The sequence below is a fragment of the Stegodyphus dumicola genome, chromosome 7 (genome assembly GCF_044657685.1).
Source record: "Stegodyphus dumicola isolate Sdum_Otavi_A_Nest chromosome 7, ASM4465768v1".
NCBI classification, from domain to species: Eukaryota; Metazoa; Arthropoda; class Arachnida; order Araneae; family Eresidae; genus Stegodyphus; species Stegodyphus dumicola.
In genome coordinates, this window is record NC_140774.1 from 62554389 (window position 1) to 62577466 (window position 23078).

The 23078-nt window shown below is 32.9% G+C and overlaps 1 protein-coding gene across 2 annotated transcripts in view; it reads right to left on the reverse strand.

Annotated features, from left to right (window-relative positions):
* The window catches only part of Nup154 (nuclear pore complex protein Nup154), a 206138-nt gene that overhangs the window by 125626 nt on the left and 57434 nt on the right, over nt 1–23078 (reverse strand). For both annotated transcript variants that reach the window (XM_085820338.1, XM_085820337.1), the window contains exons 12-13: nt 7915–8064; nt 3647–3747 (exon numbers count right to left, since the gene is read on the reverse strand). In XM_085820338.1, the coding sequence (XP_085676464.1) occupies nt 3647–3747; nt 7915–8064 (251 nt within the window). The remainder of the gene's footprint in view (nt 1–3646; nt 3748–7914; nt 8065–23078) is intronic.

The window sequence follows — 23078 nt, forward strand, 5'->3', positions numbered from 1 at the left end:
GACAGAAATGGAACAACTGCTCAAAAGAGGTACTTTGGATACATTATCGGTACTTCTCCGAATAGTTCCTGTGTTTTAACCCTCTGAGCAGCCAGAGTTTCTGCTAAGAAAGCACAAATTTCCTAAAACTACTATAAAAACAAATTAATTTTTTTAAATTTAAAGTAAAAACTATCCTGGTATTTCATATCTGGATTTGTTTTCTTTTGATATATTGCCTTACTTTCTTTGACATATTTCAATATGCACTTACTTATATATACATTCTTACAGATATCACAAAAAATATTCTAGGCTATATATATATACGGCCTTGCCGCTTAAAGGGTTAACTGCAGCCTTATAAATAAAACATGTCAGCCAGCTCCATGTTCATGCAGCAATGCACATCACATAAAATTTGCATGGAGAATGATATTTATGGCAGCAGAGCGCTTTTATCTGTTGCTCAACAGCACTTATATCACTTCAACATACAATTCTTACACACATTCCATTGTAAAATCATTTGCAATATTTCAGTCTCTTCTATCTGTCCCATATACCTTTACATTTTTGTTTGTTTGTTTGTTTGTTTCAGCTACTATACATATATGTATATACACTGAAGAGCTAAAACATTATGACTACCTACTCAATAACGTGTTGCGTGGCCTGCAAAACAGCTGCAACTCATCTTGGCATGGACACCACAAGTTCTTGGTAGATGATTTTAGACAGGTTGTACCAAATGTCTAAGCAGCTATCACGCAAAGTCGAGATATTCTGACATGGTGGTGTTTGAGCTTTGAGCTGCCACTACATTACATCCCAAATGTGTTCTATTGGGTTAAGATCTGGTGAGTTAGATGTCCAGGACATTAATTAAAATTCTTCCTTATGCTCCTCGAACCACTCCAACATAATTCAAGCCTTGTAACTTACGGCATTGTCCTGTTGGAAGATTCCATTTCCAGCTGGGAAGACAGACACCACATAAGGGTGCAACTGATCTGCAATTATGTTCAGATAGTCCACAGCTTTCATGGCCTGTTTTACCACAACTAAGGGTCCCAGAGCCGCCCATAAAAAAAAAAAAAGTCACTCGAAGCATAATACCGCCACCACGAGCCTATGTATGACCTGCTGTACAGGACGGGGAGACTAACTGATCGTCTGGAAGATGGCGTATACTGACACAACCATGATCATGATGAATGAGAAATTGTGACTCATCTTACAAGGCAACTGTGTTTCACTTATATATGGTCCAGTCTCAATGTTCCCAGGCCCATAATAGGTGTAGTTGAAAATAACATTTGGTCAACAGGGGATGAATGGGATGTCTACTGCGCGGTCCTATATCCAACATTGTTCACTAAACTGTGTGTTCTAAAATACTGCTGACTTTGCTGTACCAAGCGGGACTATCTTCAAATTCCTTTTTCTTTAATGATGCATGGATGTCCAACATCTTGGTGTGTACTGCTGGTTTCACCGTTATTTATCCACTTCGCATAAATACTAACAATGGCAGATCGGAATAGTGGCAACATAAATAATTATAACATTGGACAATGGTTGCAACATTAACTTAATGACCATATTTTTTCTCATTATACTTTAATTTTTATGTCTGCGTGTGTGTATATTTTTATACTGGCACATACATAATATATTCTTCTAACTAATCCCTTTAATCTCAATCAGATCAGATCCACTAGTTCATCACCTTCATAACTTCCAACACGAAATTGGGTCTCTTCAGCAGATCTTCACACATCAAGGAGACAGAATTAAGTAAATGTTACGCAGCAGCTTCATGGTTTTTACATTTGGTGCAAGTTGGAAGAGTTTTAGTACCACAGGAATATCTGAGGATCTTTAAATGTCCTAAAGTCAATCGAGCCAGAACCGTTTGGTTCTGCCTGTTACCCTTGAAACCAATAGCAGTACCCAGACTACGATACCATTAGGGTGTCGGTAGCTTTCTCCAAGCATTGTTAATTAAAGACTTTCTTCTCGAGTATAGTTCAAAGTAGATCAAAGGTTCAGCATAAACCTGAAGCATAGAAGTACCTCTCTTTTGCTAGTCTATCAGTTGTATCTTTATACATTCTTAAACAAAAAAAAAAAAAAAAAAAAAAAAAAAAAAAAAAAAAAACGCACCACGACGCACCGAGAAGATATAAAGCAAATAGGACACAAATTGATATGCATACAGGTTTTGACGGAAAATGCAAAATTTTACATTTTGTCAGCCAATGAATGAACGGTTGTCGCTACAGCACATCTGATTTGCACAACTGGCAGGATATTTAAGAGGAGAAATTACGATTCCAGGTCATAAAATCTTCACGAATTTCATTCCATGTGCTCTGGTAGACAGTAACTATGCCTTGCATACAGGTGCGTGAACGATACGTGCAGATATCAAAATTTGAGAGAGGTCGTGTAGTTGGGCTCGAAGAAACCGGTTGGTCTTATCGGTGAATAGCTCGACATTTGAGCAGGAGTGATGCCATTATTAGTCAACGTTGGCAGGAATAGGTGAACCATAGCCGCACACAGCATCAAGAAGGAAGCGTTAGGCCTAGGGACAGGACAGAACAAGAAGATCGAGCAATCATCAGAGCGGCATTCTCAGCCCTAGATGCATCATTATCGACTGTATGTGCAACTAGTGCTTCTGTGACCACAAGGACCATTCATAGACAGCTCACAGAAAGGGGGCTGAGGTCACAATGCTCCTTGTGCCGACTACCAATGACCAAGCCTGTCAAGAACATTTGCACTGGTGTCGGGCTCATTTGCACTGGAATGTCACTGACTGGAGTAGAATAGTCTTCAGTGATGAGTCCTGCTTTGAACTGAGCCCTGATGACCAGCGAAGGCGAGTCTGAAGACGCCCCTGACAGTGGTGTGATACCAACCTGACTGTCTTCCGGCAGGCAGGCCGACAACCAGGAGTGATGGTCTGGGGTGCCATTTGATTTCACCCCTTTGGTTGCCATCCGTCGCAACCTTACAGCACAGCGGTACGTCGACGAAGTTCTAAGGCCTGTTGTGTAGCCCTTTATGTCAGGCCACCCTGAACTTACATTTCAGCAAGATAATGCCCACCCCCACACTGCACGTTTCTACTACTTGCTTTAGTGCTTGCCGAACATTACTTTGGCCAGCAAGGTCGCGTATCTCTCTCCTATTGAGCACATTGAAGCATTATGGGCAGGGCCCTAAAACCACCTCAGGATGTTGATGATCTAACATGCCTGTTGGACAGAATTTAGCATGCTATCCCTCAGGAAGACATCTGTAACCTCTATCAATCGATGCCAAGCCAAATAAATGCTTGCATAAGGGCCAGAAGTGGAAAAATATGTTACTGACTTTATCACTTTGTGAAGCTCTATCACTTCAATAAATCATCCAATTCTTCTCAAACTGTAATCATTTGTTTTTCTGTACATGTACATCACTTCTCCCGATTTTCTTTCCATTCGGATAACTCCTTCTTGGTGTGTCTTTTATTTATTTATTTATTTATTTATTTATTTATTTATTTATTTTGTCTAAGAATGTATTTGCCACAAAATCCTATTTAGCAGATGTTCCTGATACCTGAAGAAAAAGATACTAGTTGAATAAAAAAAATAACATATCTTACATGAGTTTCTATAATTTGAGAATAAAATGCAAAAGAGTCATTGCTTGTAGCAAATATAACATCATTATCCTCAGTCTGTGATGAAGCCAATAACAGAAAACCTGAAATAAAAATAAAAATATTTGTTTCATCGAAAAATAAATGAATTTTTATAAAAAAAAGTTTCTACAAAACTGATACTGAGGTAAATGTCAGTCTTTATTATTTTCTTACATCAAATGCTTAATCTATCAAGAAATGATTTTTTTTCCTTCGAAAAATGACGGGGATAATTTTATCTTCTCGTTATTCAAGTATGAATGATACAGTGTATCATATTGCTAATTTTCACACTGCCGTACTTTTAATGCCATGCACTTTTAAATTGTGCTTTGGGAGAAAAAATTTCAAAAATTTTATTTTACACTGCAATAATCAGATTTTGCATACTCAGGCTTAAATAAACTTGCATAACCGGGTTTGTACACATTTCTGCACACGGAAATTAAGTACCTTTAAGGACCATCAATGAAAAAAATTAAGGACCCATAAGCAAACTGGAACTGAATAAATTCAATTAAAAATATTACCTATGCCTGAATTTTTGTAATACCATCCTAAAAATAAAATAGATCCCTAAGTAGTATGTATTATTACTAAGCATGAATTAATTAACATACTTATAAATACGTTTGACAATAAAATAAACTTTAAGCAATTTATCAAGCAGCATTAAATATCTTATAATAGTTGGACATATTATTTGAAAGAAGATAAGTGACATTTACATTTTACTAAGAGTTAGCATTACTTTTTTTTTTTTTTTTTTTTTTTTTTGTCTCATTTTGTCACGTACTTGATCAGTCTAGAGGTTTAGTAAATAGCAGGTACATTTTATGTCAAATGACATAGGTTAAAATTAGAAGTAAGATCATAATCAGCATGATTCATAACAAAAGACTGAATGTTGTCACCGCTGCTGGTCTAGAGAGAGATCTGCCAATTAGAATAAACCTGAAGGGCCTGATCTAGGCACAGTTGGCAAGTGTTGTAAGTTAATCAGGATCTGTTTGATGCAGTTAGTGTTGTAGGTTCGTGTAGAGGTATAGGGTTTGTAACCCAGTTAATATACCTTAAGGTTCCAATAAGCCATTAAAGCACCAGAGGTGATAAGTTATTTGTATTATTTTAAGTCTCACTAGATGCAAAGAATAAGTTATACTTGAATTTTTACATTTTCGTATTTTATCTTGTGACCACAGTGAGTATTAATGAAAGGCAATAACTCGCTTTAATATGTAGAGATAATTTTTAAAAGTAAGCAGTTAGTTAAAAATAAATAATTAGGTAGTTTCACAGCCTTTAACATTATAGATTTACATGGCCACTACTAAATTTTATTTTTTAATAATATTTGTTAAAAAAACCTATTAAAATCAAAATCTAATAAAATTTCTCAGTTTAAAATACATGTAATTTATGACATTGATTCTTAAATGATATTAGGATAATTACACATTAAAAGCTACAAACGTTTATGTTATGTAACAACAACACTCAACAAAATATTTACCCATCATTTTAATTTGAAGCCTTCCCAAACATTTCGGCTAGTTTATATTGATTTCCTTCTCTTTAAGCATCTTTTCTAGCAATTAGAAATTTGTCTCAATATGCAAACTAATGCTCTTGCTAGTTTCTGAGTGCTTTATCTCCTAACTTGCCAATCTCCCCACAATGTACCTATGAGGGTTTACTTGACCTGCTAAAAGTTAAATAGTCCAAAACCCCCAACAGACATGAAGCATATTATCGCTATGTCTGAAAGTAACTACAATATCAAAGGTTTAAATAAGCCTCTTATTTAAAAAGAACTTAAGAGTATAAAGGCGTGTTCTGACACTAACAAAATCAATTACAGCTCACGATGATGTAACGGTGCAGACATTGGAAGCAGAATTTAAAAAGGCACTAGGCAGCAGAATTTAGGATCCACAGAGATTGCTTTTTATATTTTTCGAAAGACAGTGTCTTATTATATCTTTATTGCACTTAATAATGAGTTTGAGATTTAAATTACAATTATGTTAAAAGTAAATTTGATACCACAGTGATAATATTTTTATGTTTAAAAATGATAATTTATTATTCAATTTTTAAAATTTTGTTACATCAACAGGTAATACTAAATTCAAAAGTAGAAAAAGAATTCTATTTGCGGAAAATCCTTAGTGCCCGCTCTGTGTATGATGCATTAAGACATATTAGATGAATCTTTTAAATTGTAAGTTTTCAATTTATTAATAAAAAAATCCCTTTATATAATGCCTGCCCAAATGATAAGATTAGAAGCATTTTCGAGATTTTCCATGCTTATATCTAGTGAAAAGTAGAGAAAATAAAGGGAAGATAAACATGTTAAGAAAAAGATTCTAGTATCGGGAGTAAAACATTCAAATATTATGTTTTCGTTGTTCTTCCAGACCTCCAAAAAATAAGAAATTTATCGCAATCTTTCTGTAAAATACATCCATTACGTGTTGATACCATGGAGATATTTTTCATTTTGTCACATATTTCTCGAATCTTCTAGAATCGTGGGTCTATAAATCTTGCCTTCAAATCCTTCTAAACTTTCCAAGCTGCAATGTTTAAAATACTAAAGAAAAATTATCCCTAACTATTCTGTAACAGCAAAAAGCTAGAAATATTTTGGGAGAGAATGGGGAGGGAAAAAGTGTAAAATTAATCTTATAGAGAAAACTGGTGCTTTTTCTGAGAATTTCGAGACAATTAATTACATGGGGAAAACGCTTACTACGAAAAAATTAAAAAGAAGACCCTTTTTAATTAATTACATAGCTAATTTTGCTTTTGCTAAGAACTGTTTCCTAAATTATGCTTTATAGCATTATACCTTGTGTATTTTTCAGATTCAAAATATTGTATAATAAGTTGCCAAAAAGAAACTTTATAATATGACAGCAAAAAATAAAAATTCTTCTCATTCAAATTCTTCTAAACCTTCCTAACTGCAATGTCTAAAATCCTTACAAACAATTATCCCTACCAATTCCGTCACAGCAAAAAGCCAGAAACATTTTGGAAAAAAAAGGGAGGTAAAAAGTGTAAAATTAATATTATAGAGAAAACTGGTGTATATTCTGAGAATTTTCTAAAGAAACTTATCTTAAAATCGCTAAAATATTGATAAGTCACCAAATTTAGAACCATTTAATAAAGTCGCCAAATTTAGAACCATTTAATAAAAGAATTCACATCTCAAAAAGCGAAAAGTTGTTCAAAAGCTCTTTATTAGCAAAAATGAATTTCGAAATGCTTATGTTTCACTTCTTGTTTAGAAACTCGAGTATCCCATCATTTATATTAGAAATAAAAAGAAATTATAACCCATGAGCCCATTCAAAAGCTAACCATAGATGTCAGTGAATCGCCAAAAATATTTCTCCAAAATGCTAATTCACACTCAAAATGGTAGTCATAAAAACAAACAGAAATTTCAGATGATTAAAATTAAGCACCTTCTGCTGAGTTTGGCAGAAATTAAGGACTTTTAAGGACCAAAAATTGATCCCAAAAAATCTAAGGACTTTTAAGGACTCTTAAGAATTGTATGGTTATAGTGGTTCAAAATGGAAATGCCACAAAATGCTACAGCTGAAAGTTGTAGTATGGAATAAAGTTTATAATTACTTACATACAAATATGTGTATCTTTTTTTATATGCACTGAAGGAAAATGTAGTAAATAAAAGAATGATAACAGATTATTATTTACACTCAAATCTTTTTCCATTTGGAAAGGTTTTATAATTTGTTTATTTTTAGTTTAAATAAAGTACTTAGTGGTTAACTCAATACAACAGAATTATTTAAAATAAATGGCAATCCTAAAATTTAACATTCAGCTATTAATATGTTTGTATTATTAAGTTTAACCAATAGAAATTTCTTGCAGATACCTTTAGATTTCAGATACAAAATATATGTAAACTGTAATTTTTTCCTTGTTGTCATTATTATTGCTGTTTATAGATTTTAAGTAAATAAAATTTTAAACTTAGTTTAAAAAATTAGTTCTGTTAAAAAAGCTTTTATGTTTAAAAAAAATTCAGCCTGCAAGCAATTTGAATTGGAGACCACTGACTTAGATCATCAAACTTGGGATATAAAACTAGAAAAGGTCTGCAGTTTCTTATTAGACTAATTTAATAAATAGAATAAAAAAATCTCTTACAGAAAATCAGAAATGACTAATCTTTTTTTTACCTCTTTTGTAATATGCCATGTGTACATTTGATGGCCTAGCTACAGCTGCATTTGCTGTGAAACCAGGAGGAAGACGGACATGAAGTAGAGATAATATATATGGTCTGCTGTCCCCAAAACTACCATTTGTTGTGAAGTACAACCTCACACCTATTCAAAAAAGAAAAGTTTTACTAATTAATTGCTTTATAATCAAACAAAAGAAATACCATCAAATAAAAGGATTAAAACAGCACACAGAAAAATTACAAAATTCAGTGATTTAAAAAATTCTAACATAAATGAATATTTTGTTTAATCAGGCAGTTGCAGTAAAATAAATTGTGTATATACAGTAAGAGCCCAAATATCTGGCATTCAGCTAAGTGAAATATTTTTGCATTAAAGAAAATCTCCCCTCTTTTTCTAAATTAGAAAAATTAAGTAAACAACAGACCTGTAAAGCAGAATAAATAGAAACTATTTCAAATAGTGTGATTTAGCACCAATAATGGATAATTGTGTTGTCACAACACAATAAGATCTTCACCTTGATTTTATGTAAACCTGCTTAATTCTCAATATACTGATTTAATTTTTGCAAAGAACGATATCAGTTAATTGCTACTGATCTATTTTTTCATCACATTTTGAAAAATATAATTAAAATATAGTAGAGTATTTTCAAAAGTACAGTATTCTGACATCAAGAAAACCATGCATCAATGCACATGATATGAAACTATCTTTGAAAGCAGATAAACACTAGCATAATGCATCCAGAAGAATTATAACAAGCAATTTAAGCTTTTCATATTTTATACCCATTAATTGTATATGTTGATCATTTAACTAAATGAAGAGTGATTCATTCAAACTTCTGCCAGACAGGCTTTCGCAAGTTTGACCTCTACCAATTTTCAGAGTCAACAAAATTTCATACTCAGATACACTTTACTTTTACACGCAAATGTTGGCTATAAAAGTATGTCAACTTTTATGTTCTTTTTTTTTTTTTTTTTTTTATTTTTTTTTATTTTTTTATTTATTTATTTATTTATTTATTTAAATGTAGGCTTTGATATATGAGTTGATAACAAGGAGATTCCTTTTTTATTATTTTAGACTGAAAACTTCTTTTTCCATTCATTTGGCATTTCTACCATGAATTGCATTTTTTATACACACAGTTATTTGCTTAACCTGCATTTCCTGAACTTTTACTGCAATTAACAATTACATGCCCAGCCCAAAAGGAAAAACAAGGAAACAAAGCTCATAAAACAGAGAAATCAAAAACACTTTGCCGTGAGGTTACAAAGGAAAAATCTCAAAAGTACAAGATTTTAAAATTTTACATTTTGCACATTAATTATGATCTAAGTTTTTAATGATATACAGTTATGCTTATTCGATATACACCTAGTAAATTTAGTAACTTAAATAAGCACAATTCAAATTGATGGCCTTGAACGACAGAAACACTACCTGCAGCAAGAGCTGCAGTTTACGCAGAAAGCCTCTATTACAGCTGTAGCTTGAATATCATGAACAGGGAGCTTCAGTCCGAAGCTATCAATAACTAATAGACAATGCATGAATCCTTTTCAAAGTTGTAGTGGGACAACGAGGTTTCGAAGTTACGCAGAAATTCCATTGATTGATTGCAATGCAGCTATTTGTGTGTTTTAGCATGGAATGCATTATTACAGACTAATTTTTACATTGCTCAAATGGCTGGATGCATTAACTTATGCATGTAGTTATAACATTAATTTTCTGAATGGCTTTATAATGTAAAGTCATTCTAGTAGATAAGACACAATATAATTATATCTCTGAATTTGGAAGTTTACTCTTTTTATTGGTAATAAGTTGCAAATATTAATGTTTCCTTTAACTAATTACTTAATGCAGAACATAAACTAAACCTGAAAGCACTGAAAATTAATTTTCCCAAAAACAAATGAAGACTCTCTGTATTCTCATACAATGGAGGAAAATTCCATTAATAGACTAGACTAATAAACAGTTCAAAAATATCTAATTAGTAGTAATTTTGGGTGAAAGGAAATGCTGTAAGAAGATTCAGTTAAAAGAATTTACGGGGAAAGAACAACAATTTTATTTTACCAGCAATTTCTTCATAATCACTAAGACAAATAACTTCATAATTGCAAGATAATATTATTTGCGGAACAATATTATTTGTCTCTTTTATGCATGCATATCCATTAGAAATTGCAAAATATAGTCCAATTAACATTTTGAGTTGAGGTAGCATTTTTTAGACATGTGTTTCAAAGCAAAGATCAGAGCTCTTTGATATGTTAATATAGTAAATTTGTCTCTTTAATAATATATGCCTATACTAATTCAGAAGTCAAACAACAAAAATCAGCGTTATATTTTCGAAATTTTCACAGGACTAGTTTCGAGGGTTTTACCAAACCACCATCCTCAGTTGCAAAACCGCAAATGAACAAGATAGTAAATAATGATTAGATAATATAAGAAAGCCTGGGCAAGAATAATCAAGTGGCGCCATCCGTTGATGAAATCAGAACTAAAACATAATTTCTTTAAAGGCCGAAGGCAAAGTTGAATTAGAATTAGGATCGTTAACCAGAACAGAAAGAATTTTTTTGAATGTGAAATGCCTCTAGAAAATCGAGTTCTCCAATGGAAGGTGTTTTTTTAATAATTTTGGCAGCAGAAAAATTGAAAGTGTGATTTTCGGACCAAACAAAGTTGAGCAACAGAAGACTTCTGTGTTTCCTTTTTTCTAACATATGCCTCATGTTCCTTGATGGGAAATTTTAAGGCTCTCTTAGTTTGGCCAATGTAAATTAAACCACGCTGGCAAGGAATCCTATAAATACCCCAGGAATTCATATGCAGAATGGGGTCCTTGAGTATGGAACTCGAAATTTTATTGATGGGAGAATAAATGACCCGAAAGTTAAATTTCTGCAAAATATGTGCTACTTTATAGCTAATTGATCGAAAGAAGGGAATGACAACATAATTTTTATAATCTCCTAAAACAAGAGTGTGCCTTTTAGTGTGTTCAGATGAGAATTTTTTAACTGCTTGATTAATAATGTTGGGTGAAAAGCCCCTGTCAATAGCTATTGCTTTTAAATAATTTAGTTCTTCATCAAGGAATAGTCATGGAAAACATAGGACCACCACACTTTAAATCATATCATCCAACTAAACAAAAGTTGGCTTCATTTTATTCCTATGTTTCAGTTGATAAATAATGAAATTGAAAATATAAAATTGCCTAAATTACATATTAGTAAACATTATGGTAATTATTCTGGTTGGTTAGATTTTTTAAATTTATTTGAAAGCTCTGTTCATAATAATCCTAAATTAAGCAAAGTTGATAAATTTAATTATTTGAAATCCTATCTCGGTGGTACCGCGGCAGCATGTATTAGTGGATTTGCTTTAAGTGATGAAAATTATGATAAAGCACTTGATTTATTGAAAGAAAGGTTCGGAAATAAAAACATTTTGATTAACACTCATTTGAGTGTTTTGCTGAATTTAACTCCGGTTAAAATCCTAAAGATGTTATAAAATTACGAAATTTATATGATAACGCGGAAATGCAGATCAGAAGCTTAGATTCTTTGGGAATTACAGGCGAATCATATGCAAATCTATTGACACCAATTTTAATGAAATTAATTCCTTCAGAATTCGTTTTGGAATTTAATCGCATTGAAGATGACAAAGAATTTGACTTAAAAACTCTTTTGCAATTTATTAATAAAGAAATTCGAAGCCACAAGAGATCCTTTCCAATAAATAATTATAAATCATGGAATCAGAGTGTGCAGTTATTTTCCCCGCAAGAGAAAATAAAAAATAAGAATTCTACTTCCGTTAGACATAACTCTTCAAGACTTCCACATAAGAGGCAGAATTCTTTCTCCTCCCCACACACCTGGATTCCTGGCGTCAGTCGAAAATGTAATGTGTTTACTTTGTAACAAAGGTCATAAATCAGAGTCATGCTCTACATTTAACCATCTAAGCGGCAAGGCCATATATATAAGGCCTAGAATATTTATTGTGATGTCTGTAAGAAAGTATATATACGTGCATATTAAAATATGTCAAAGAAATTAAGGCAATATATCAAAAGAAAACAAATCCAGGTATGAAATACCAGTAGAGTTTTTACATTAAAATCATAAAAATAATTTGTTTTCATAGTAGTTTTGGGAAATTTGTGCTTTCTTAGTGAAAACCCTGGCCGTTCAGAGGGTTAAGCAAATGAAAAGAGAGATATATTGAAAACATGAAGTCTATGTTTCCGTTGTCTGACCCCAAACCATAGAGCTGCAGAATGTTTGAAAAAGGAACTGTGTCCCATCTGCAGTAAACCTCACCATGTCTCAATCTGTTTTCAAAATCTAAATAATCCACACATTATTTCTACAAAAGGAGAAACCGATAAGCTCGTATCGGCGAATATCGTATCGGCAAAAAAGAATACTATGTTACAAACATGTTCAACCTTAATTGATAATGGAAAAGAGCAGCAAAATTGTTAGAATTTTCCTGGACAATGGTTCACACCGTTCCTTTGTTTTATCAGCTATTTCCAAAAGATTTAACTTTCCAGTTGTTAGAAAGAAAAGCCTTTCCATTTGCACATTTGATACTAAGGAAACAGAAACAAAATCATTTAATGTATTTAAACTTAAATTAAAGAATAGAGATGATCCAAATTTATGCATAGAAATTGAAGCACTGGAGACAGAACATATTTCGGGCACACATTTACCGACTCCCGATAAAAATATTGAGAAATGATTTAGACGTTTAAAAAACGTACAACTAGCGGACTGTTATGAATTTAACAACAAAGAAATATCAATACTAATAGGTGCAGATTACCATTATGATATTGTCACTGGTCGAATTACACGCCTAAGCAAAACCCTCGTTGCAGTTGAAACAATATTTGGGTGGTGTTTGCAAGGACGAAACACGAACTTAAATGAAATGTTTGCAATGAGTGTTATGGTAAACGAATCCAATATTTCCGATCAAATCAAGGAATTTTGGGATTTAGAGAATTTGGGTATCGAGGCAGAAGTAGCTGGCATAGAACCCACTGAGAAAGGTATAATGAGTGAATTTGAATCTGGAATTACATATCAAAATAAGCGATACAAAGTGAAATTGCGCTGGAAACCAAATATGAAGACATTATTAGAAAATAACGAGCAGACAGCAATGAAAAGATTTTTGAGATTGAAATCATCTTTTAAAAATTGCCCTCCCTTATTTTGTGAATATAACACTGTTCTAAAGAATTATCTCTCAGAGAATATTATTGAACTTGTCCCAGTTGATGAAGTAAATTTACACCAAAATACATTTTATCTACCTCATCGATCTGTAATACGTACGGATAAGATTACAAGCAAATTATGCATTGTGCTTGATGCTTCGGCGCATGCGAAAGGTCAATTATCTTTGAATGATTGCTTATACAAGGGGCTTAATTTTATGCCTAACCTATTTCTTATTTTGATCAGATTTAGAACGAATCCGATAGCATTTGTTGCAGATATTAAGATGGGCTTTCTCCAGATTGAAATAGATGAAAGTGAACGAAACTACACCAGATTCTTTTGGGAAGAAGATCCAGGAACTGATGATGAAATTAAGAAATTGGAAATTTTTCGGATGACAAGGGTGTTATTTGGGGTGAGATCTAGCCCGTTCCTCCTTGCAGCCACAACCAAACATCACTTGAAAAGGTACGTAGATATATTTCCTCTGACTTCTAAGCATCTTAACGAATCATTGTATGTCAACGATTTTATTTGTGGGCAAGTCACTGTTTAACAGGCTCTAAAGACTTGTAAAGAGAGTGTAGACATTCTAAAAGAGGCAAGCATGGACCTTTGAAAGTGGAGAACCAATTCTCCTGAGCTAAGTAAAGAATTAAAGAATTTAAACTTCAATGTAGATCAGGGTGAAGAGTCTCTAGATACATAGTTGATAGCTTCAAAAGTATTGGGAATTGGCTGGAATGAACAAACTGACACGTTTTATTTCGATACCAGAAATCTGGAAACATTTCTTTTAAAAAGAACTAACACAAAAAGACTTACTACAAGCGATAGATCGACTTTTCGATCCAGTAGGTTTTATAGGACCATATACTATTAGAGCTAAGTACTTGATACAAGAAATTTGGTGTTTAGGATTAGACTGGGATGAAAAATTGCCCAAACAGTTAGAAATTGCTTGGAATAAGTGGTGCGATGAGATTCAAGATGTAAGGGAAATAATTATTCCCCCGATATTATTTTCAAAATTCTTTGCCTAGTCACGCAATCACTATTCAATTACACTGTTTTTCAGATGCATCTAAGAAAGCTTATGGTAGTTGTGCGTACTTACACATAGAATTAAAGGGTGGAAATATAATTTCTAGGTTTGTAGCATCAAAGGGCAGGGTGGCTCTGTTAAAGTCCCTTTCGATTCCTAGATTGGAACTCATGGGTGCACTTTTTGTCTTCAAGATTGAGCAATAAAATCGTAACTGCGCTAAGTTTTCCAGTTACTCGATATTTTTGGACAGATTCCTCAATAGCTTATTACTGGATCAAAGGTGACCCAAATAGACATAAGGTGTTCGTGAAGAGTAGAATAAAAGAAATACAAAAATACAGCAATCCAAAAGAATGGCATCATTGCATGGGAAAGAATAATCCCACCAATCTGATTTCTAGGGCTTTATCCTTAAACGAGCTCCAGAATAATCACCTCTGGTGGCATGGACACTGTTGGTTGACAATGAATAACACATCATGGCTATCCTCCTAAAAATCAAAGGAAGAAACCAAAATAAATGTCGATAAGTTAGAGTTTAAGAAATCAGTTGTTGTAAATGCAACTGTTGAAAATAACCAAATTGAAAACGATTTGATCACAAGATACTCCTCATTCAGTAAATTAATTAGGATAACTGCTTTATGTTTGAGATTTATAAATAACTGTAAAGTGAACCCAGATATAAGAACAGACTTCATATGTGCTTCTAATGCTAATGAAGTTTTAGTAAAATTTGTACAGTCAATTGAATTTCGAAAGGAAATAAAGTGCTTAAAAAACAAACTAACAATCTATTTCAAAAAATAAAAAAATATCTCTGAATGTATTTCTTGACAAAAATGAGGTACTGAGAGTAGGAGGAAGACTCGAGTATTCTAAATTTTTTGAATTTCAGAAACATCAGATACTCTTGCCAAAGGCTCATCATTTCACTAATTTAGTTATTGAATATTATCATAGAAAATCCTTACATTCTGGCATACAGACTACATTATCATTAATAAGACAGTCATATTGGATACCGTCTGGTCAAGATCGAGTTAGAAGAGTAATAAATAAATGCATCACTTGCTTTAGAACGAAGAATTAAACGGGAAGCCAGATGATGGGTAATCTACCTAGGGACAGAGTCGAAGACAGAGAGAGCCTTCTAGACCTTTCGAGAAGGTCGGGTTGGATTTCGCAGGACCTAAAATCACGAAACCTAATTTGAAAGGTCAAAGGTGACTTATATTGCATTATTTATCTGTTTTTGCACTAAGGCAGTGCATTTAGAAGTTGTTTCTGAGTTAACAACAGAAGCGTTTCTAGCCTGTTTACAACGATTTATTGCCAGAAGTTCCAAGCCAGTCGTTATCTGGAGCGATAACGGCACGAATTTCAAAGGTGCGAGAAATATTCTTAACTCATATAATGATATTAGCAAATCTAACCCAATTTAAGGATTTAGTGCAGAAGAAGGCATCCAATGGAAATTTATCCCACCAGCTTCTCCTCACTGTGGCGGACTGTGGGAAGCAAACATAAAATCAGTGAAACAGATTTTGTTAAGGGTAGCAAAATCAGCTATCATGAATTTTGAAGAGTTAACAACTTTACTTACCCAGATAGAAGCAGTTCTGAATTCCCGCCCACTATCACAGCTTTCTTCCGATCTGAATGACTTACAGCCTTTAACTCCTGGACATTTTTTGACAGGAAATGCTATGTTATCCTTTTCTGAACCACATACTGCTTCGGATTCTCTTTCGTTTCATTCAGGTGGGAACTAGTTCAGAGACTCCAAGCTAAATTTTGGAATCGGTGGCATTACAAGTATCTAAATCAACTACAGAATCGTGCCAAATGGAGCAGTTCGCAGCCATACGTGCAGATTGGTCAACTAGTACTGCTAAAAGACTCCAATTCCAATCCTTTGCATTGGCCATTGGGTCGCATCCAACAAGTGTATCCTGGTGCTGATGGTCTAATCAGAATAGTTGAAGATAAGACCTCTACAGATGCTCTTCAACAAGCCATCAACAAAGTCATTAAATTGCCATTTCAAGACTGAATAATACTGAATGAACTTGAAAAACTTTTATTTCATATTTAATAGTTTACCAATTTAATATTTAGTGTAATTATAGTGACTTTAAATTTATCTGAATATCTGGAAATTGAAATGTAAACTCCATGGGAGTTTAAGCAAGGAGAATGGTAAGACCCGTGTAATGCTAGAGGGTGCTGAGAGAGTCATTGAGTGTTCAGTTACTCGATGACGCAGTGATGTGACATTCTGAGATTGAGATATTATTATATTTAATTAAATCAATTTATATTTTATTGATTGGTGATTACTGATTTTGATTTATTCATATTTTATGTGATATTATGTTTTGCTGAACCACCACATATATTCGAGAAACTTGAATTACCACTGAATCTTAAAACCACTGATGTGCAAAGTGCAATAAGGACTTCACAACCAAGCACGAGTTTGCACAGAACACTTGAAATTACCATTTACACAAAATAGTTTTCCTTTTTTTACACTGTTACCATAAATCAGATTTTTTTTAAATTATATGCTGAAAAACTGTTAAGGCACATGAGGGAGAAAAATATATCAGTAAATAGTATACATGTACATCAAATGCTTCATTTTCAGACAGTATTCTCCAAGTATATGTCACAGAAAGCTAGTCCTTGTAATATTTCATGCATTAAACATTTAACCTGCGAAGACGCATGCTACTTTTAGCTATGCGAGGACACGCGTTGGGCTCCATAGGCCCAAAGCGTTTTTCTTAACAAAACAAAAATAAAATTGCTTGTGTAATTGAAGAAAAACATTTAAATAATAAAAACAGAGTGTATAAAATATAGAAATATACTTTTAATTTAACAAGTCTAATAAAATTGTATTTTAAAACAATTTTAAGACTGAAAGTATTTATCATTAACAACAAAAATTAAACTGATATCTTTTTGAGCGCAAATGAAATTTAGTACTAATTTATGCAATATTAAATTTTTACAGCAATAATTTCAAAATAAAACTTACATTTCACATTTTTTTGCAAATAATCGTGCTGTGTTTACCACAAACATTTTTCTCACACATAGCGCAGCAAATTTGTGATTTTCGGTCCGTTACGCCAAAACTGTAAACTTTTTTGCAATTTTCAACGAACTTTTCAAAGGCATATCTTATCAGAGCCAGTTTATTTATTTCCCTTCTAGAAAAGCAATCTCTTATGTCATCAAATCTCAAACATCTCATCACAAATAAAAAACGTTTGTTAGACATCGTTCGATGAAAAATGTCAAGCACTGTTCCGTCAGTCACCTAAAGGTCGAGAACATTTATGTGAGAAGCCTTGTGGAGTCCTTCAAAATAAAGAAAACTGATAAATGCTCTGATTTCTGTAATATTTGTGGATTGAGCATATCTCTGACTTTCAAATTTGACGGCGATGTATTTGATATAAATGTTTGCACAATCTACTAGAATTTTTACTATTATTTTATCCATAAGCAGTTGCCAAGAATTCATAGGGGAGGACACAAATTTTGCTTCATAAACATTTCCGAGCAATTTTCTCCCAATGTTGTGAGCAAGAGTTCTCACAGAAAGTCTTGGTTCTTTTTTATACCATTTTGTCACATCATATTTGCCAAGATTTCGCTGACGGACACAAAGTTACTTAATTCATTACTAGATTTATCGCTTGAATCTAGCCTTTTCAGAATTTGATTGGTGATCACTAAACTGTTCTTCACCAACTATTTCTTCGTCCTCTTCATTAACTGTATCTTCATCAGTCGACACTTCAGCTAATAGTTTCTGTAGTCTTTTCATTTCATCATCATAGTTCAAATAGCAAGATCTTTTTGCAACTGCCTGATCTCTTTCACAATTTTAAAATTCAATGTGAGGGTGCTCCTCGTGCATTGGAAGCCCGGTTTCTCAGTTTCTGAGAAAAGATGAAGGGTTAAATTCCAGAAATGCTTGTGAATGACAAGTACATAGCCTTAAACGCAGCTACTGAGAAGGTCAAAAAATTTCACCAAAGGGGAAATTTTTGTATTATGCTTTTGTAAAGACCGGGCCTCACAGGGCCCAACGCACGCTCTCGCGGGTTAAAGAACACTTTCCAGCCCAAAATTTAAACACAGAAACTCAAAACTAAAAGGAATAATTATGATTGCACATGGAATATTTAACTTAGAAAACATTGTTTTGTCATTAAAGGACTGAAAGAAATATTGCATATGTGTAACAGATTATCAATCATAACTGTAATATCATTAAATGCTCTGTAATCTCCAAATAATCTAATGCCTGCATGCCTTCTCTTCAATGCATGATGACAAAATAATTTCAGAAAGTCAACAAATTCACTGCTCTAATATATATTTAATCTCCCCCTTTTTCTTCCTATTGAAACTTCCAGTCGAAATCATCTTGCTTTGGAGTGAAATGGTTGTCCTTTACTTCATATATAATGAATGCATTTGATTGATTTGCTATGTATGACAAGATTATTTACCATATTCAGTCAAAAAAAAAGGACCCCTTACTTTTTTAAGAAATAAAAAACATAAATTAATATTTGAAATGGTTCTGATTGCAATTAATTTGTTTCTGGTTAGAATGAAAGGTAAGTTACTTATTGAAATAACATTTTGCTATAATACAGACTGAAAAATTATTAAAAAAATAATGATCCACTAATGCCTATTTGTTTTCACTTCTGTCAGTAGACAGTGCAGTTGATGCAGACCTAAATTTAAATTGCTTAACTACACATGGCTATTATAATTAGAAGCTGTGCAGTTTATATATATCCGGTAATTACCTGAGTGGTTTATTAAGTATGTATACAACATAACTATGCTATGTAGTATGATAATTAAACACTTCCAATCTCATTCTGCACTTTCCTTTATTAAACTACCCAATTATAGGGCCTTACCAAACTTTAGAACAAAAATATAGCATAAAAACAGGGTTCTTATTTTCAAGTAAATATGATAGTTCAGGAAATTGTTCTGGTATTTAGGACGGTCAAAAACATTCTTAAAGTGAGTATTATGCTCTAATTTCCCAGCAGCAGCAAGAATTGACAATGTGTAGGGCATTTTTTAATGCATAAATTTACCAGTAAAACCAGTATGAATGAGAAAATCTGCGCTTATAATACTGCTCATACGAATCAAAACATCTGCAATTATAAAATTCCATCTAAGCTTTTATCTGAAATCAAAATCAAACTGAATATTTAAATGTCATATGCTTATATATATATATATATATTTTTTTTAAGCATGAGAATACAGGAAATGTCAGTACCTACATCATGAAGAAGTACATTGTTTATATGATGGTAAGCATGTAACCCATTTGAAGCAAGTGTTGCTTTTCTAGTTTCCAAGACTTGTTACAGAATAGCAGCCAAATTTAGTTTTTTGACAGATACCTGGGAAGTATGTTTATGAACACCAGCTATAACATTTTATGATAAAAACAATAGCCAATCTTGGTATTAAACTGAGTAAAAGCCATGCACCCAACTTTTTACAAACAATTATGATTATCATGAAAGCTTGGATTCTGATTGTACTGATTCTGAGATAGAAGTTCCACATGTTTAGAGGAATTCCCTGTCTGATTATTCTGTAAGCTTATAGCTGAATATACCCATGTATTTTGCTCAATATTTAAGGCTGCATAAACAACTGGCTATATGTCATTTGTGACATTAGAATCTTTATTTGCCATTTTGGTTAAGCAGATGGCAGATCTCCAGAGGTAAATAAAACTGCTTGCCTACTAAAAGAAAGCAAGTAGGTTTATTGGTAATATTTACCTATAATTGGGTTTTTTTTTTTTATGTTGTTTTTACAGAAAATTGTGTATTTTATTCAATGATAGATTGCTAACACTATATTTGAAATACACAGAAGTAAAAACTGATGCTCTTGTGCATTTAGCACTCATGAGATATAAAAAGACTCATACAAGGATGAATATGGATTTCTGAATCTGTTTACTCAGGAATGGATGAAGATCGGAGATTCTCTGACACTGCATCAGAGAATTTTGGATTCAATTCAATGAAATCAGTAGGAAAAGATGATTTAAATTACCATTTTATGGTGACATTTGAGCTAGATTCTGGTTCAGAATTCAATGCACTATCATATAATGTAAATTATTATCCCTAAGAGCAGTCTTTATTGGAATGAAGTCAATTCTGGATCAATATTTGAACTTCAGCTTTTCAGCATGATGGTGACTAAATACTTGATTTTTGGTTGTGTATTGCTTGGTTTATGTTCATAGTCATGAACTGCAAGAATGGATTCTAACGTAGATTAAATACGAAAAGTATAATAATCATAAATAACACAATAAAAATATCACAAATATAAATTAAAAATCAGATGTTTGCATTGAAGCAGCAATTAATTAGCTGGATAACTTTCAAAGGTATCTTCACTTGCCCAAAGACAGAGTTCTTGCAAGTTTTTTAGAGATGTCTCTAGAGTAAAGTTTGAGTGTATTTTTCTTACCTGCTCTGGATGGTAAATTTTGCAGAATGAATAAGTCACATTCTATCAGTTTTACAGATGTAATTTAAGTTTTCTGATTCATTATGATTGATGATGATATCAAGAGCTGAAGAATCATTGATTGATGATTATTCTAAAATTGAGTTGTTTTTGTTGCACAATGCAGTCCATTATGCTCCTTTAATACTAATCTTGAAATTATGACTTTTGTAAAATCAATTGAAGATATTACTGGGGAAACTGTTATTTCCGTAGTGTCGGATCATGTGGTCTCACACCTCTTAAAAGTTTGATTGTTTGGCACTGATCTCGAGCTCAGATTTTTATCTTCATTCAGATTTCTCACTTTTATTCAATCAGCTTTCTATTTTGGTTCTGGAGAGGAAAATATATTTTACAGCATATCTTATATTAGAAAAACAAATAAATGTGGATGCAATCAGCTAATCAGTATAATGTTAAGCGTTGCCTACTTTTTTATATATATTCACTAAACTTATTTATATTTGGAATGTAAACTGACAAAAATATCCAGGTGATGTAGATATCTGAATTTGCTCCCGGTATCTTACCTGTAAAAATTGTTACTTCTTGAAGTTGTAAAAAAGGTCCCAAACTTTTGGTTAATTTTTTTGCTCTTCTGTCATATTTATTCACAAAGTTTACATGAAATATTATGAAAATATAGAAATATTAAAATGTTAAATTTAAATATTTTTTGTTTTGAAACTGTGGATGGGAACAATTTATAAAGCAATTTAAAAAGGAATCTTAACTTTTTAAATTTTTATTTTGGAAAACCAGTATGATGTTATTTTTAGATACTTAAAATTGTGAAATGTAAGATTTCACAGAAAGATGTTATAAATGTTATTATTACAAATTAATTTTATGATTTGATGTTATTTTTAAGATATTATACAAGGACCAAGCTCAAACATCCAGATGAACAACTTCGTACCAAGGACCAAGGCAATGGCTTACGCAGTACCTTTGCTGAAAACAGCAATTACCTCCCCAACTTCGTTAAGAAAGACCAAATAATTAAGAAAAAAGCATGGCTAAAGTAAAAGAAATGAGAACCGTTAATGGGCATCATCAGGATGAATGAGCTTTATGGCATGAGTTGCCTACTTCAGTGTTACTTCCATCGTTAGCAATGACATCAGCATCTTGGTTAATATGACTTAAAAGTGAAGAGAAAAAAATGAGTGTAGGGTGGACGTACTCAACTGATCGATGTTAATGTTTTCAAAAATGAAATTAATCAAAAATAATCCGAAGACCATAGAGCCATCCAAAAATTTTAATTCTCCCCATGCACTCGACGAGTTAGCATCAGTATTAACACATCAAAAAAATTATTTGAGACAGATTATTGGGGACTGAATATAAGGGCTGAACACTGGACAGTATGTCGGTTGGTCATTTTAATTTCAAACATTATTCTATTCGCTAGAAAATTGGGGGCTTACTAGTCATTTCTAATTATATCTCAAAAGGGGGGGAAAATGTGCTTTTAACAAAAGGTAAATGAATAATTATGGTTAAAAAAAGGTAAAAACAGATACACTAGATGCTGGTAATAACATAAGAAAATCAAATATTATGACTACAGTACATGGGATCTCTTCCCCAGTAGCCAAAAATAAATTTAAAAAAAAAAAATCTTTATTACCAAGTGTAGGAAGGAAAAATATAATGACAAAAGGTGGCAGGTGTGTCATAAATATCATCCCCCCCAAATAACTTCTACACGTCACTTTTCAACACATGCTGGCTAGGGAGTCACATGGTAGCCAATAACAATGCATTGATTCATGTTATAGATGCTGGCCAGGATCCCACTTTCGTATTCAAGGGGTTTGGGAGGGCAGTGCCAGCAATAGGTTTGCTAGGCATTTCGCCACTTGTTGCAATCTACTGTTAGTCCTAAATCTGCTGCCTGGTATCTTTTCAAATTCTAAAAAATTCCTTGCCCAGCCTGTCTGCATAGTGGTTAGTGATTCTGAATACTATACTGATGGGCTCAGGTTTGAATCGTGGACAGACAAGAATTTTTGCAAGCACAGGTTATCTGTGATGTTCTCCCTCAAATTTGGGGTTGAACTGCACAGTTAGAGCAGCAAGACTATACCTGTATACCTCCACTGGTGAATTTCTGGTGTTCTGCTCATGTCTGTACCTGCCCAGAGCCTTTCCTAAATTCTAATAATTCAGTCATTCCTAATTTTTGCCACTCGGTGCTC